Genomic DNA, 15,367 nt, shown 5'->3' on the forward strand with positions numbered 1-15,367 from the left:
ACGACCTTGACCTCACCACCATACCTCACTGCGCTCACCGCTGTGCTGGAGAAAACCAAGCAGTCGCTGTTAAAGGGGGTAAAAATCCAAGAGGGTGCTGGCAGGAGCTGAATGGGGCGGGTGGAGGGGTGAGAAGGGGGGGGGGGGGGGTAAGGGGATGGTAAGGGGGAGGGAGGGTGGGAAGGTGAGATGGTGAAGAGAGAGCAGGAGGAGGAGGAGGAAGAGGAGGAGGGGAAGAGATAAGTGATCTAAAGGGGAGACGATAGGACAAAAAAAAAAGTGATGATGATGAATACATTGGAAAGTTTTTTGGCCCCGGCGAGGGTGTCAGATTGAATGGCCTGTGCGCATGTGCGAAGGTATCACAACTGACAATGCTGGTGAGATGAAGATAGTGTTGTTGCTGCTTCTGGGCTCACGGAGGACGACGAGAGGAATCTACAAGCCGACAAGATGAGATCCAAGGCGAGGGCGAGAAAACTGGCCAAAAGTAGGTCTTATTTTTTCCCCCATTCTTATCGAGTTAACCCACCGGCTCCAAACTCCCGGCTCCGTAGATGTCCACTGTGTCCTTGTCATTTGCCATATCCTTAAGAGAGGATATGACTACTCTTTGTTCAAAAATAACTTTTCCGTTGTAAATATGTCCCGTTTCGGCCGCTCAGTCTCGTTTCCCTGCGTGTTGCGGTCTTGGCTTCGCTGGTTCCAGTGTCAACAAAAAAGAAAAGTTTTCATGTGTGATGAGAAACGCCGCTGGTGCTTTAGCTGATTACACTCCGATAAAAGAAATAGATAAACACTGTCTCCCAGAATTGAGCCTCATCTCGTATTTTTGCTCTTTATCGGTTGTCGCGGGCTTCCGCGAAGGCGCAGATTCCTCTCCTGAAGCTACCGAGAAAGTTGTCGAAATGGATAGTAACTTTTTTTTTCATAGAGCCGTTTCAAGTCTTGTGAAATAATATTCCCTGCTTTTAAAATAGTGGGCGCTGTGGCACTGCTCTGCTGCTCGCTGCAGAGCTCACGGCGAGCCTGGGCGCACTCTTTCATTTGCCTGCAAACTGATACGCAGAGATGCGAGTTTAGAAAGGAAAGAGCAATATTTTAATGAGGACTTTTCTTCTTCTTCTTTAATTCGATCCTGCTCAAATCTCAGCAGATATTGCTCTCCCGCTAATTTGTTTCGTCCCAAAACCCAAGGCCACTGGACTGCAGCAGCAGGCTGTTTCCTCCTCGAGGGAATGCCAATCAATAATGTGTCTTGAGAGCGCCCATACGACGACTTTTGTGGGCTGCTGGACGCGTCACACGGAAAATTCATGTATTCGGTTCTTTTTTTTTTTTAGTGTGAGTGTGAACATGAGCACTTTGTTGTTGGAAATGGACCATGTTTATCGTTTGACATTTGTTTGTTGTTGGTGGGTTGATTTATGAATTACATTTACTTAAACCGCCGATTTTATTCTTGCATGAATGCACTTTGGCTTCCACAGCCCTGCGTGGATCACCCGGCTTTATTTATCCACAATTCATTTAAAAGACAAATGCTTCACAACATCGCGATTTCTATTGCGGGCCTGTTGTCATTTTATTTTGTTTCTGCCTTGGTGTTTGTTTTCTTCCAAACCATAGTGACTTGAGCTGTGGTTTTGTGAAAGCTTGCATTCTAGCTTGTATGTTGTTTTATTATAATGTGGGGGGGGGGGGGGGGGGGGGGGGTATTTTATTTTAGGAATATGCTGTCGTATGTTGGACCTGCTTTATTTGCGTGTTTCCAGGCCCTTTCAGAAAACTTTGTAACTTTGCCTCCCTCCCTTTTAATTCAGCGTGAACCTCGACCTCGCATTAGACGCAATTACGGCTATTCAACAAAGTCATTTCAGACCAAATACTCCGTGCCAAGCATTTGAAACAGACATGAAATGTTTATGTATTTATTTATTTATTTATTTTAAATAAAGAGCTTTACTTGACACGTCCCAAATAAATCTGTTCTATTTTAGCGCTGTTTAATTCATTTTCAGGGAGGGGGTTTCAGCGCTCTTTCTTTCAAAGGAAAAACAACGAGAATAAAAACACTAACATTTCCCCCCTCTCCACTTTTCAGTCGTGTTCTTGTTGTTATCGTGTCACTTTCACACGGTTGCCATACACGAGAGGACAAAGTTCCCGTACAAGTTTACAACAAAGCAAGAAATACACATACATAATGGTTTTTTTTTTTCAAAGAAAATGGGTTAAAGGAAAAAAACGTAAACTAGGCTGCTTTGTGAAAATACTTAAACGTGTGGAGGACCAGCCTATTGCCAGTAATTGCACTTCGTCTTGATCTCTAAACAGCCTTGATAGTCTGTTGATCCGCGTGCTAATGAACACAAATACCTGGCTTTGTAGCACTCAGATCGGAGCACTGGGAGCCTCTGCAGCTCACAGGCCTCCAATCTGTTGTGTTGCAGTGGTTGGAAAAACAGAGCAGACAGAAGGCATGAAAAATATCATGTTCTTCCTTAACATTCAAATCGTGCAGGCCCACAACTTTTGAATGCGACGCGGGGGGAGTGCGTTCCCCCTTTTTTGACGCTCGGGTAAAACATTCTCTTTTGTAGCTGAGTACAGTAGGCTGTAGGCCCACGGCTATTATGCAGCAGCTGCTTTATCGTTTTATTATTGTTATTAATATTTTTTATATTATTATGTTATTGTTCTCGCGGACACCGGGTGCACATTAAAGACCACGATATTAGAAACTTTTCACCTAACACGACTATGTGAGCGCTTTAATGCAAAGTGGCATTGATCTCTAACTATGCACTAACTAGCTATGCATTAGTTCTGGTGTGTTGACATAATACTTTTGCGTCAACATTAAAGTGTTAATGAGTGTTTTTTTTTTGTTTTTTTTTTTAAGGAAAAAATGGTTTTACTTTCTGTTCCTCTGATTTTTTGATTTTTTTTTATTATTTTGCTGAAAATGTGCAACTTTTAATTTGAGATCAACGTCTATTGTATTTATTTATTTTTTATTAAAAATATTAAACAGTCTATTCTAAGCTTTATTTTTCATTTAATTTAATTGAACTTTTTTCTTAACCAGTGAATGACTCCATGGAGACACTCGAGCCTTACGCCACATCTCATTTTATCGAACGGAACGGATTTGATATGCGACTTGGCCTCTTGTTATCTTAAAAAACTAAAAAAAATCAATACAGCCAATCTAGCTGAGAATAAAGACGCAAAGTGACAATATAATTACTTTTGGCGTTACTCACGATGAAGTTATGCTTGAGTATGTGTGTGTTTGTGTGTGTCCGTGCGCGCTACAGAAGGCTGATTGTGTTTGAAATGTTTAACACCTTGCGGCGGTTTTATTGTGGTATTCTTAGGGGTCCACATGTAGCGTTAAATTGTGTGTGGTTGTTTTTTTTTTTTGGATCAATTAAGACTTCCGGTTGAGTGGGCGTACATTTATTTTCAGGTATGTTTTTTTCAGTACACAGGTGGGAGCAATACATAAGCACGCACGCGCTGTTCTCTTCCTCCCCTGAGCTAAAAAAGGTAATTAAAAAAGAACCGTGTACTTTATCACATATGGTGAAATGAAAGTCAGTGAATTCACGCAGATTATCGATTTTCAACACCGATTTTAATCTTCTGCACAATCAGAAAATATTTATTTTTTTTGTACAGTCTTGCTTTTGTGATTTTGTGTTTGGAAAGATTCGCACAATTTCAGACAGCTTTCCTCTCTCACGGCCTGTCTTTGTCTCTTTCTATGATGTACTAATCGCAAGATATCCTATTGATCTTCGTGTTAAAGGCCTCTTATTAGATGGACTCCCAGTCATGAACTTGGCCTGGCTCAACAGCTTCTGATGTTTTGACAGAAGTAATAAAACCCAACCCATAACACTTTAAAACCAACAATGGTAGCTATGTTGAACTTCTGGCTAAACGTTCAGGGACCCAGTATGTTACTGCTATGCAGCGGTAATATGTGTCAGATAGCACTCCTTCATGTTCACAGATTAGAGCCTGGACATGAAAAAATGATAGGATCATCAAATGCAGAGGAAATCCACCGTAGCAAGATTTTTCTTTCTTTCTTTTTTTTTTTTTGGGTGGGGGTGGGGGGTGGGGGGGAGTTACTTTTATGAAACTGTAAATCTCAGTTTTAGTTGCTTTTATTTTTGAAGTGCACCAGTCAGTTAGTGCAGACAACATGCACCCAAACAAATATTGTTAATAACTCTTATTTTGATGGTTTGAGAAGAATTACAGATTTTTATCTGTTCCGAATTCTGACAATTTCCTTTCAGTGCATTTACAGTAACCACAGAGACATTTGTTTATGCTGAATGTCAGTAACGCTGGATAAATTGTGAAATAAAAATACCTGTGAGATCTTTGCTTTATTGCTGCAGACCTTGCATAACTAAAACAGGGAGGGAAACTTGAGATTCTTGTGGTTCCATAGAGCCCATTTGCATTCATGTGTGATGATGTGAATGATCTTTGCAGCACCGATTCAGGCATCACCGTTTGGCTGTCGTCGAAATGTGCAGACTTTGCTACTTCTGCATACTACAGGCTCTTTTTCTTTCTTTTACAGACATATTGTTCACCACCTTGTTATGAGGATGACATGCTTTGCAGTGATTTCTAAAGTGAAGTTTTCAATATAGTTTTGAATTTATTTTATTTTATATGGTTTCGGGGATTTTGATCTGAGCATTTGGACTGATTTTAGGACCATTTGTGTCAATTTCTGAATGATTGAAAAATTGTGTAGCCTGACTAATTGCATCAGTCCACACTTGGCGAGGCCACATTTCCTACATAAGTACTTGATTATAGAAGTTTTGGATTTGGATGTCATTTCCTCATTTTGAGTGTGTACATGTGCAGATTGCAGATTTGTGCATGTCGTGAGGAGGGTTGTTCTGACTGGTTTTCCATGTTTATTTCCTTTTATAATCATTTTTGTCCATATGCATTTAGTAAAATGCTTTTGTATTGACATGTAACTGTACAACCAGAAAACACTGTATTATGTTCTTTGAAAGGAGTAGCTTTACAACTGACAGTTAAAAAGCCAACAAAGATTTATCTGTGACTCATCTGTGATTTTTGCATGTTTGTAACATATTAATTTGTTGCAGAGGAAGTTGCTCTAGTCAAAGTTAGGACAAGGTCATGGTTATGGTCCATTCAGTGTCTAGTCCTGAGTCTCATGGAGTAACATATGGTCACCATTTGATTCCTATGGTGCAAATAGTTTTTATGTAACCGTTCCCGCAAGTCTGCATTGAGCTTAGAAAGAAAACTTATATGATCTCCCGCACCTGTGCCAGGAATACACACAGGTGATAAGTAAACAAATGATTAACTGATGATTTAAGCTATGATTTACTGCAGCTGTAATGCTTTTAATAGAACAATTTATCGAACTTATATCAGTTATTATATACAGTATTTTATGGGTTTTTTTTTCCTTGGACTGTTTTTGGTTCCTCCTTTTCCCTCCTGAACATAGAGTGAAACAGTGTCTCAGGAGAAATTCTTTTCTTGTTATTCAGTCAGTTAGTCTTGTTTGCTGCTGCTGTTTTGGCCAAGTGTTCATTGGAAAACAGAGACTCTAATCTGGTCAAGGGCAACTGCAATAAAATGTAAAAAAAAAACAAAGTAATAAAGTGGATAATAACACGTGAATCAAATAAATTACATTAAGCCTCCTTCTGTCTTTCAGCAATTATGAGGATGAAATTACTTGTTCGCCCCTTTTGTCATTGTTTTTTTTAAAATTTACTTCTATTCTAACATTTCAATGTCACATCCATCATTTGACCAAGTGATCCCCAGCACGTACTACAACACTCCCTATTGCATTACCTTTGAGCTATCTTGATATCACTTCAAATGAAAAGGTTGTGTTGGCTTAATTTTATATATGACCAATAAATACCTTCTTATCTAGTGCATTATTTCAATCTGCACAAAAGAGACAGAAACAAAGACATTGATTTGGTTTGGGTTCTCAGAATGAGAATAAATGGGTTCTGCTTCATTTTAGCAGAATTATTTGTATAGTTTTAGGAGAATAGTGAAGTCCCAGCGACTCCTCGCTGTTGACTGGGTTTCACTGAAGGCTTGCTTTGAAACATTTGACTTGCCTTAGTTCCCTGCTTTCCAGTGACACATACACAAGCACGCACTGAAGCCATGCATACGGTATAATGCAAATGGATCCCGCCTGGTCACACTTACACACACATACACCTCAGTGGTGACAGATTTTTTGTGCATTGGTATGCTTTAACCCCAATCAATCACAAACTAGAAAGGTTGAGTGTAAATGTCATCCAAACAGCAGGAGCCGGCACTGTTGGCTGACTAAATGCGTGCAAGTGTGTGGGAATCAGTGTGTGCACCATTTTGTACAGTTATTGGAGGTCCTGTCACTGTTTGGAGCTTTGACCTTGGCCAAGTCTGGCACAGCGATGGGTGGGCACCTGGACACACGCAGGCACTCTCACACTGAGACCCACACACACGCACACTTATACACACTCACACAAATTTTAGCTCTGTGCATCTTTTTCCGCTTCATTGCTGACTAAGTCAAATTTTGAGTTGGTATACAAATACCATTGTATTAAGCTCTTGCACATGGCTCCAAATCCCATTCATTTTATTGATACAGTTACCTCACCATATTCAGCTGGCAAAAATGTCTGTTTCTCCACTTGCGCTGTGACCTCATCTGCCATGTTTAGAAAAACAACAGTCTCCAAATCGCTTTGTAGTGGGGAATCTGACATGACTGAGAGGGTTTCAGATATATTGCTGATGTTTTTCTTTTTCCTGTTCTTTTCAGCCCCCTGTTTTTTTGTCTCTTCTTATGCTTTTTGTTTTCAGCCTGCAGATGCGGGCAGGGATCTTGGTAAAAAAAAACAAACAAAACCGAGTCATATGTGTTAGCGAAAATGAGGTTAAAAAATACAAAAGGCCTGAAGTAAAGAGCATTATATCTTGACCCGTGGTTGCTTATCAAATTATGTCCAGCCACTGGTGGGTCATGTCTAGAGTTTTCCATTCCAGCTTCTCAGGACTAAAAATACATCACGACTGCTGGAATCATCCCATTGGAAATATCCCATCTTTACTTCAGAGGATTCTGATTAACGCTAAATGATTAGCTCTATGAGTGTCTTGTGTGATTGTGTACTACCCACTGCTAAACAGTGTGTGTTGTTTGCAAAACAAGGGGGCAAATGTGTCAACTCCCTAATTAGTGCGCGCTAACAGCCCTCATGATTCCCCCTTGCACTGTGATATCCCAGGGATTGCTCAAAATTGTGACTAGTTTTATCTGGGTCTAATCCTGATTTGTTTGGTATTAACCCTCGCACTTTCTCCCTCATTCCCACTCACTTCTGTCCAATTCTACATTTCCTTTCCTTTTATCCATTCATGAACTGACCTTTATGTTGCTTTCACTTTAATTTACTCCATACTCTCTGCAGAGCTGTTTCCAATGTGTGCTATATTATTTCAATATTGCCAGATCTTTAATCGTAATGAGACAACATATGATTGGCTCCTTTTTGTGATCCAAATTAAGGATTCCGAAGTTGTAATGGTAAATTTCCAAAAAAGAAACAGTCACTGTACCTTTTCTGTATATACAAATGCAGTGTACTAGAACATATTTTAAAGCAATATTTTGGTATATTGTGTGATCCATTTGCCATGTATAGATATAGAGTGTACCTATGCACTGCAAATGCATGAAAACTAATACTGCTACTAATATTCAGGATCTTGAAATGAGCTATTGGTGTGACCTACCATCAGCCATCAGTACAATGTAATGACAAGGTGATGCAAAACAAGCCTAAAAATGAGCATTTAAATGCGTTTAGTGATCACAAAGAAATGTGACACTTCATTTTCCAGTATTCTTCTTCTCTCTGTCTGAATCGTAGCTCGTCCCTCCATACTCACACATACTCACACAAACACATGCTGTCTATTTCAAGTCCCAGTCCAGCACAGCTGATGATGGCTCATCCTGTTCTGGTATGATAAGCAGACAAACTGCTATGTCCCCTGGGCTGTTTGCCTGTCTTTGGAAACAAACAGTGATGTGTAGAGGCAGTGTGGCTCTAAACTCCCACTGCTTGCTTCCCCTTTCATAAGACCGCCAGTTCAAAGCCTTGGCTCCATCTCTACTTCTATCTCTCCCGCTCCCTCCCTCCCTCCTCCTCCTCGCTGTCTTTCTCACTGTGGTTCGTCATTACCACAAAGATGGGCAAGCAGTGTCTCATTAAAGGGGATTAGAGACATCTCCATGTCTCGCGGGGGCCGAGCGGGACATTTCTCCTCTCTGGTCAGCCCCCCCACCCTTTTTCTCTCAGAGATCAGGTTCTTTGATTTGGCCAGATAAAGACCTCTTTCATGTCGGTTGGGACGGTTAGCGATTACACTGTCAGGCCCATCGTTTTGGTGCGTTTGACAAATTTGTCATGCTGGGTGGGGCGGGTGTGGATTGTATTATGAGAGGGGGGGTTGTACATGGAGATTCACAGTAATTGAGCTGTCATTATCCAGTGACCCTGCCAGGCTCTGGCGCATAGGGCTCACCAATTCTCTATTTGTTTCATACTTTCCTAACTTTCTCTGTGAGTATGATGGATAGAACAAAGAGGAGGGAGAGGAGGAGAGAGTGGAAGCTGGGTAGCAGTTCCCAGATGAATACCTCTGCTTATTTGACCACCTCTCCCGAGCACTCCTGTCCATGAAAATTGGCTCCACTACATCGCTGCTGCAAGTTTCTTTTCTCACCCAGCTCCTCCCTGATGCAACTCAATTAGGCCCATATCACCAGCTGCCATTTATTTTCATACAAAATGAAAACTGGTGGCATGTTGATTACTGAATTCCCCAGAGACAAAGGGCCACGATTGGTGTGGTTTAATTTCATTAAGTAGAGTGTGGTGCGTGGGATAAATATATTAGTGCAGTCCCCCCCTACCCCAATTTACTTCAGCCACTCTGTATGTTAAACAAATCCTTTGGTGTTACAGTTGTGAAATTGGAATAAATCTCACAGAATAGTTTGGTGAAAAGCAGGCATCTTTACACGAGGCACCTACGTTTGTTCTCGACTTCTCTGTGTTTTTTGATCCATTTTCTGTTTCTTGCGCGAGCCTTGAAACATGAAATGAAACCCCTCATGGTGGGCTTTCTGAGTGTGGTTGTGCGCTTTTCCCAAAAACACATATAACCATTGTATTTTGGTTATGGCTTGGTCTGCCCTGTGTATTTGAGATGTGGGCTAGAAAGATGCAGTGTGGTGTGAGTGAAAAAAAAATCTTTTCCTGGTGGGATAGTGTGACTATATTAGCGCAGAGATTTTGATGAAGGAAATAAGAGCCGTCCTTGTTAACCTGGAGTCAGATTGGTTGTGAAGCGATGAGTAGGGTGGAATGTGTGCGCTATCGTTCGCGAGTGAGTGCACACTTGTTTGTGTGTGTGCGTAGGTGTTGGAGGGGTCTTGACTAAAACATTTCAAGATGGCCCATTAGCTGGCGTAGGCCCGTCCCCTCCTGACACTAGGATTCCTCTGTGCTGACCCCTCTCCTCCACCTCTCAGCCCCTCTGTCCCAGAGGCCCCCAGCCTCATCCTGCCAAGTGTACGGTTCCAAAGTAACGATGAAGCTGCCTGCGTGTGAAAATATTGAATTGCAAAAACATCCCTGGGTGAGAGGGTGTGTGAATGGAGCTTTCAGCGCCGGGCCCGACCCGGGCTCTGAGCTACTGACTGACGGACAACAAATGGCATTTTGTGTCCAGAGAGAGCAAGGGAGCGAGAGAGAGGGGACAGAGAGGAAAGGGGAAAGGAAGGAGGAGAAGAGACACAGTGAAGAGAGGGGGGGGGGGGGTCTTGAGATTTTTCAGGCCTCTTCAGTCTGGGGCCCTACATGCAGGTCTGAAATGCCTTATCACATGACCTGTCTGACCCCTGGCCCCTATTCAGCTAAGGCTGTCAGGCTGCTCTCAAACAGGGAGCACAAAACCTCATAGCTTCAATGGCTACTATTCACCCCCTTGTGAAGCCCTTCTCCAAAGGTAATAGGTAAAAGTAATGTCAGTGACCTTCACTTTCCGTCGCTCTACAAGAGGGCAAAACTCTTAAGATTCCCAGATAATGTCAGAGGTAGGGTGGCCGTTTTGGCTCCTTATCCACTGCCTCTACTTAGCTGCCATGAGAAGAAGCGAGAGAGCAAGCTGACTTGCCTCTTTTGAGACAAAGTGTTGTTTTGGTTAAGGATATTAATTCACATCTTGAAAGTGATGTTAGCTGAGTTGGAATATGATAGCGTTTACAAACAATGTGATGCCATTTTTGTTTTGTTTTTTGTTGCCATGCGCTGGGAATATACTTGTGCCTGTGTGTTATCTAAGCGTGTGTGGGACATTAGTGAATTTCTGATGTCTCAGAGGAGCGACTGGGTCACGGTATGACCGTAACCTCCTGTCTCGCTTTGCAACCCACACACTGGCATCTCTCCCTCTGTCTCTCTCCTGACCGGTCCTAAGATTCTTTCTTTTCTTCTCTTTTCCTATTTCTCCCCTCCTTCTTTGGAACACTGGAGTTTCTCTCTCTCTCCGGTCCCCTTTGAAAAGATGCGGTGTCTTTGTCCGGCCTGATAAAGGATGCCATAGTTCCCCTTTTCCCCTTCTTTGTGGCCCGGGGCTGGCGGCTCCTGTAGAAGTGCAAATGGTATCCTCTCGGAGGGGCTATCCCCGCGGGCCCTCAAGGGCCTTCTCTCTCCTCCAGGCTTGGCTAATTACCACCGTGCCCCCACCTCCCCCTCCTTAGCTCCCTGGTCCCTGGAACCATGGACGGCACATTCCCACAAACAGCACCTGGCCTTCTTTTCTCCTGGTCTGCTTTGATGGCTGACACCCCAGACTACCCCCCTCCCTCCTTCCTCATCCTCTTCTCCTCTCCGCCCCACTACCTCATCTATCTCTCTCTCCCTTCTTTTAACTTCTTCTTCTCTCTCTCTCTCTCTCTCTCTCTCTCTCTCTCTCTCTCTCTCTCTCTCTCTCTCTCTCTCTCTCAGTGACTCTTATTAATAGAGGTTTTAAATTGCTTTCTGACCCCGGCAAACTGCTCTTGTTGAAAAGGGAGATGTTGAAGAGGATGTCAGGAAGAAGTGAAATAGATGAGAAGGGGCAGGAGAAAGTTATCTATAGTCCATTATATGTTTTGTGAGATGGGTATGTGTACTATTATACACTAATATTATTATATTAAAACATACTCAAGAAAGACTGGTGGAAAACTAGTGGCTTACTTAGATCACAGTGAATCATGATCATGATTCGCTGTGATGAGAACTTGTACTTGTACATAAAAAACTGTACTAATAATGCTCTTATTGAAGTGAAGGGTTTTTTTTGCTCAGAAGAAGAGGTTTAAGATTGATATTTCATTTGGAGGTTCACGGTTTATAAAACTTCATCAGAAGCGGATGCAGGTTAAGTGGATTTCAGTGCAACAGCAATGCACGCATGCACACTAACTCGCTCACAGCTGTCCGCACACACAAGCACCAATATCTAATTTAGTTGCATATTTGTGCCCCTATAGCCATAGGCCTAATCAATGACCAATCTCAATGGATTTGACCAATTCATAGCTGGCCTTTGTGCAGTCAAGTGATCCCAGTGAGAGCGTTTGGACAGCTTTCTGAGGAAAACAAATAGCTCTATTACAAGCATGCGTCTGTGTGATGCTCAGTATCCCAAAGGCAAAGTGCTCGGCCTATATTAGCTGCATATTCTCCATGCTGGAAAAGGTTCACCTATAGACACAGTCCAGAGATAAGAGCGCTGTCATTTAGAGTTGAATAACCTGATTCTGAATTGTTGAATATCACACAATCACATGTGACTTTAAAGGAAGGAGATCAAAATACTTACGGCACTTTTTTTACTCTTTCCAGTAAAGAAATACACGTGCTCACACACACACACACGTACACACACTTAACCCTCCATTCAACAAAGAAAAGACACACACAGAAGCTAGGGGTGGTGCTGCGAGCTGCACACACCCAGACCAGTTACACTTGTGTGGCAGAATTTGGTTTTGGTTTGTAAAACTGGGCTTAGCTTGCAAACTTTAATGCTACATGGGTTTGAGTTTGATGTAAGGCCCCATGCTAGCTTAAGAAATACTTCAGCTGGCTTCTGATGGTTGTAAACTGAGCTAAGATGGGAAAAAATATTGCTCAATCATTTATTTGGTTCACATAAAAGTGAACAGAGATTGGAATTGAGAATTTTTGATTCCTTCTTTGTCACATGAACAGCTATTATAGTTATAGAGTTTTACAACTCATGAGAGATTTAGTGCTACTTTCTTTTGCTGGCAATTACATCTGCTCTAAAACATCACCAGCTTTCTAGTCTGGCCCTTCTAAGCAACTTACTGTTGCTGCCCTTCCCTAAAGAGTTCACACATCATCACCTACAGGACTCAAGTGATGCCACGAACTGGGCTGCCTCTTCCGGGTCTGTCGTAACCAAATAAGCAGTCATTGGGACGTTGGGTGATGGATGGTGGATAATCCTTGCATTTAAAGGAAATTCCACAGTTGGATTCACTTTAAGTTTGTAATCTTTGATGCATGCCAGAACTTTTTTCGTTAATAGGGTGTGCATGTATTGTAACTGATGTAGAAGAGCATTAATCTTGGGACACAAAAGGTTTTATTAGGGCTTTGGTACTAGCGATACTCTGTGTTGACACTGATTGACAAAACGGTGGCCTCAAAATTTTAATCAGGCAGACTATCTTTAAAGTCTGAAATGACATAATTAGAATTTCTAAGTTTGGTTTAAGGAGAGGCTTCCCAAGCCTTATGTCTCCCTCAATTTCCGCCTCTCTCCTCATCAAGTCTAGCCACATCCTCTTTTTCGAAAACAGAAAAGGAAAGAGGAAGATCCGGTTTCTGAATTGTGTTTTATGAGTGGTTGAAACGGCCACTTCTGCGGTTTTTGTCTGTCCACGCTGACCGTTCGACTCAGAGTTCTTGAGGTTTCCAGACATGCCAATTAAGCAGTTTTAATTAGGAAGATGTTGTTCCAAACAAATGTTTGCACTCAAGGACCTGCATGTTGGTTAAGTTTGGGGGTGGATTCCACGGGTTGTTACTGTTATTTCTGTGCTGTTTCAATTGGCTTTGCAAATCAGTTTCTCTTCATTTTCCTGAATGCAGTAAAAGTTCACTTCGATGACCGCAGGCACACATGCGCATAACTGACAGAGGCATCTTGTTTTTCAACAGCACCGAAGAGCAGTAAGTGCTTAAGAATGGTTAAGCAATGACAAAGCAAACAAAAGAGGCAGGTGGGTGAGGCTTCTACTGGCCTCTTGCCAGCCTTAGCTTCATTTGAATATTTATATACTGCAGCGTTTTGTTTTTAATGACGTAAAAAATTCAAATTTTTCTCTAAAGACTGGGACACGAAGTTAAATCTCTATTATTTCACACATTTCTGATAGATAACCCATTTTTGTTAGTCTTTAGAAAGAAAGGAAAATATGATCAATCATCGAGGTGAACACATTAATGGCGGCTTTCAGATCCACATGTTTGCACCATTTTTTTTGATATAAGGTAACATTTTAAATTGACGTTCATGGTTTCCATCCCTTCTTTTAACAGCTTAGAATTCATTAGCTGGACAGTTTTTTCGGGGCATGACCCACCTCACAGAAGGGATTTTTGGCGTTGTTCTTGTTTTATTTGTTGTTGCTTTTAAAGAATTGTAGGTAACTTTGATGCCAAGTTCCTCCACAGCAAAAGGCAAGGACCCGACCCAGCACATCTGAGAGTACTTTGGTGAAATAACAGCAAATGTTTGTCTTGTATTGTATGGCACGCTGCTGGAGGAGCACTAAAGCCCCTTCTTCCAGCGCCTAAAGCACCTCTTAATAAAATAGTCAAGAATAACTCCTTCACCTTAATCTTCCCCTCAGATTACTGCACTCAGGGCGGGAAATTAGCAGCAGGCCCACACGCTTCCCTTTTCCTTTGACACTGTTACATCTTTATTTGCAAGTGCCTCACTCTCTTACTACTGCTTTCTTTCCCTGTCCAATGTACCACTGCTTAGTTGTTTTTCTCATGTCTCTCCTTCTCTCTGCGAGGTAAGATAGGTGAACTCTCCATGGCAGCAAGAATGGCATTTTATTGGGTCAGAATTAGAAGCAACATGAGGCTAATAGGTGGCTACTTCTTCCACGGTCTGGTCCTCATCAGTGGAGAAAATGGGCCTAAACAACTAAACGTGGCTGCTGACAATTGATAGGAGCCCTTTTAAGTGGATCTACTTAGCTGAGGGGGCTTGGAGGATATGTGTGTGGCTAAATGCTCATGCATGTACAATATGTGGACATTTGCTATTTCATGTTAATTAGATGCTAGCAGTTGCAAACACACACCAGCACAACCCTTTGGGGAGCTGGGAGTTTGTGTGTGTGTATTTGTAAGTCCTTTGTGTCCGGGAGTGTAACCTACACCTTTAGAACCGCAGCGGCAGTAGCTTTGAGCGTAGTTTGTCCTGCCGTCTGATCTTTGTAACCAGAACTCTCCTTTACAGCTTCCTGTCCGCTTTGCCCACCTTTTTTTGCCCGCCTGCCATCTGGGTCTACCCCGAGACACACGCGTGCACATGCACAGGACAGTGGTCGTCATCCTCTTAACCGTGTCTTTCACTTTCAGCCGAACCTTTGAAACCAATAGCACAATGACGAGATGCAATCAGTGGAATCCATCTATAATCTCCACTTTTTCCCCTCCTTGTTTTTTTTCCTTTTTGCTGAAAGTTTTAGAAAATTTAAACAATTGGTTTTTCGTTTGTAAGATTTTGGCAATTTTTGAGCATTTAAAAAATGTTACAAAATATACAAAATAAGTGATTCCAAGAGTTAATGTGGGGGTTTGAATTTACATAAAATTACAGGGAGCAGTTGCACAGTTTTTCTACAGCTTTCCCATCTGTAATATCGGAGGCAAAGAATTTTAATTTCAAAGTCTCTTTTAAATTGTTGAAATGTTTGCAGGTCATTTCCACAGCAGAGAGGCTCATTAAACTTTGAACATCCAAATTGCACCTTTTAAAGTCTTAACTCTGACAAATTGAATTCTATTGTTTGAACCCTTTCTGGGTCAAAGTTTAGACTGCAACATATTTGAGTCTTTTTCTGTTTATTTTCAGAAGCACAGCACCCTGCATCAAAAACTACTGTCATCATTACTGGCTGAAAGTAAAGCAGCAGTGGTGT

General features: G+C 41.9%; 1 protein-coding gene across 7 annotated transcripts in view; it reads left to right on the forward strand.

Annotated features, from left to right (window-relative positions):
• The first annotated feature begins 200 nt into the window (after positions 1 to 200).
• The window catches only part of prdm16 (PR domain containing 16), a 174,222-nt gene continuing 159,055 nt past the window's right edge, over positions 201 to 15,367 (forward strand). For 5 of the 7 annotated variants that reach the window (XM_076878167.1, XM_076878170.1, XM_076878169.1 and 2 more), the window contains exon 1: positions 202 to 490. In XM_076878167.1, the coding sequence (XP_076734282.1) occupies positions 454 to 490 (37 nt within the window). In that variant the 5' untranslated portion in view covers positions 202 to 453. Of the gene's footprint in view, positions 491 to 15,367 lie in introns of all 7 variants that reach the window. The other 2 variants (XM_076878168.1, XM_004554115.6) reach the window with 2 other exon arrangements.

This window comes from Maylandia zebra, linkage group LG20 (genome assembly GCF_041146795.1).
Source record: "Maylandia zebra isolate NMK-2024a linkage group LG20, Mzebra_GT3a, whole genome shotgun sequence".
Classification (NCBI taxonomy): domain Eukaryota; kingdom Metazoa; phylum Chordata; class Actinopteri; order Cichliformes; family Cichlidae; genus Maylandia; species Maylandia zebra.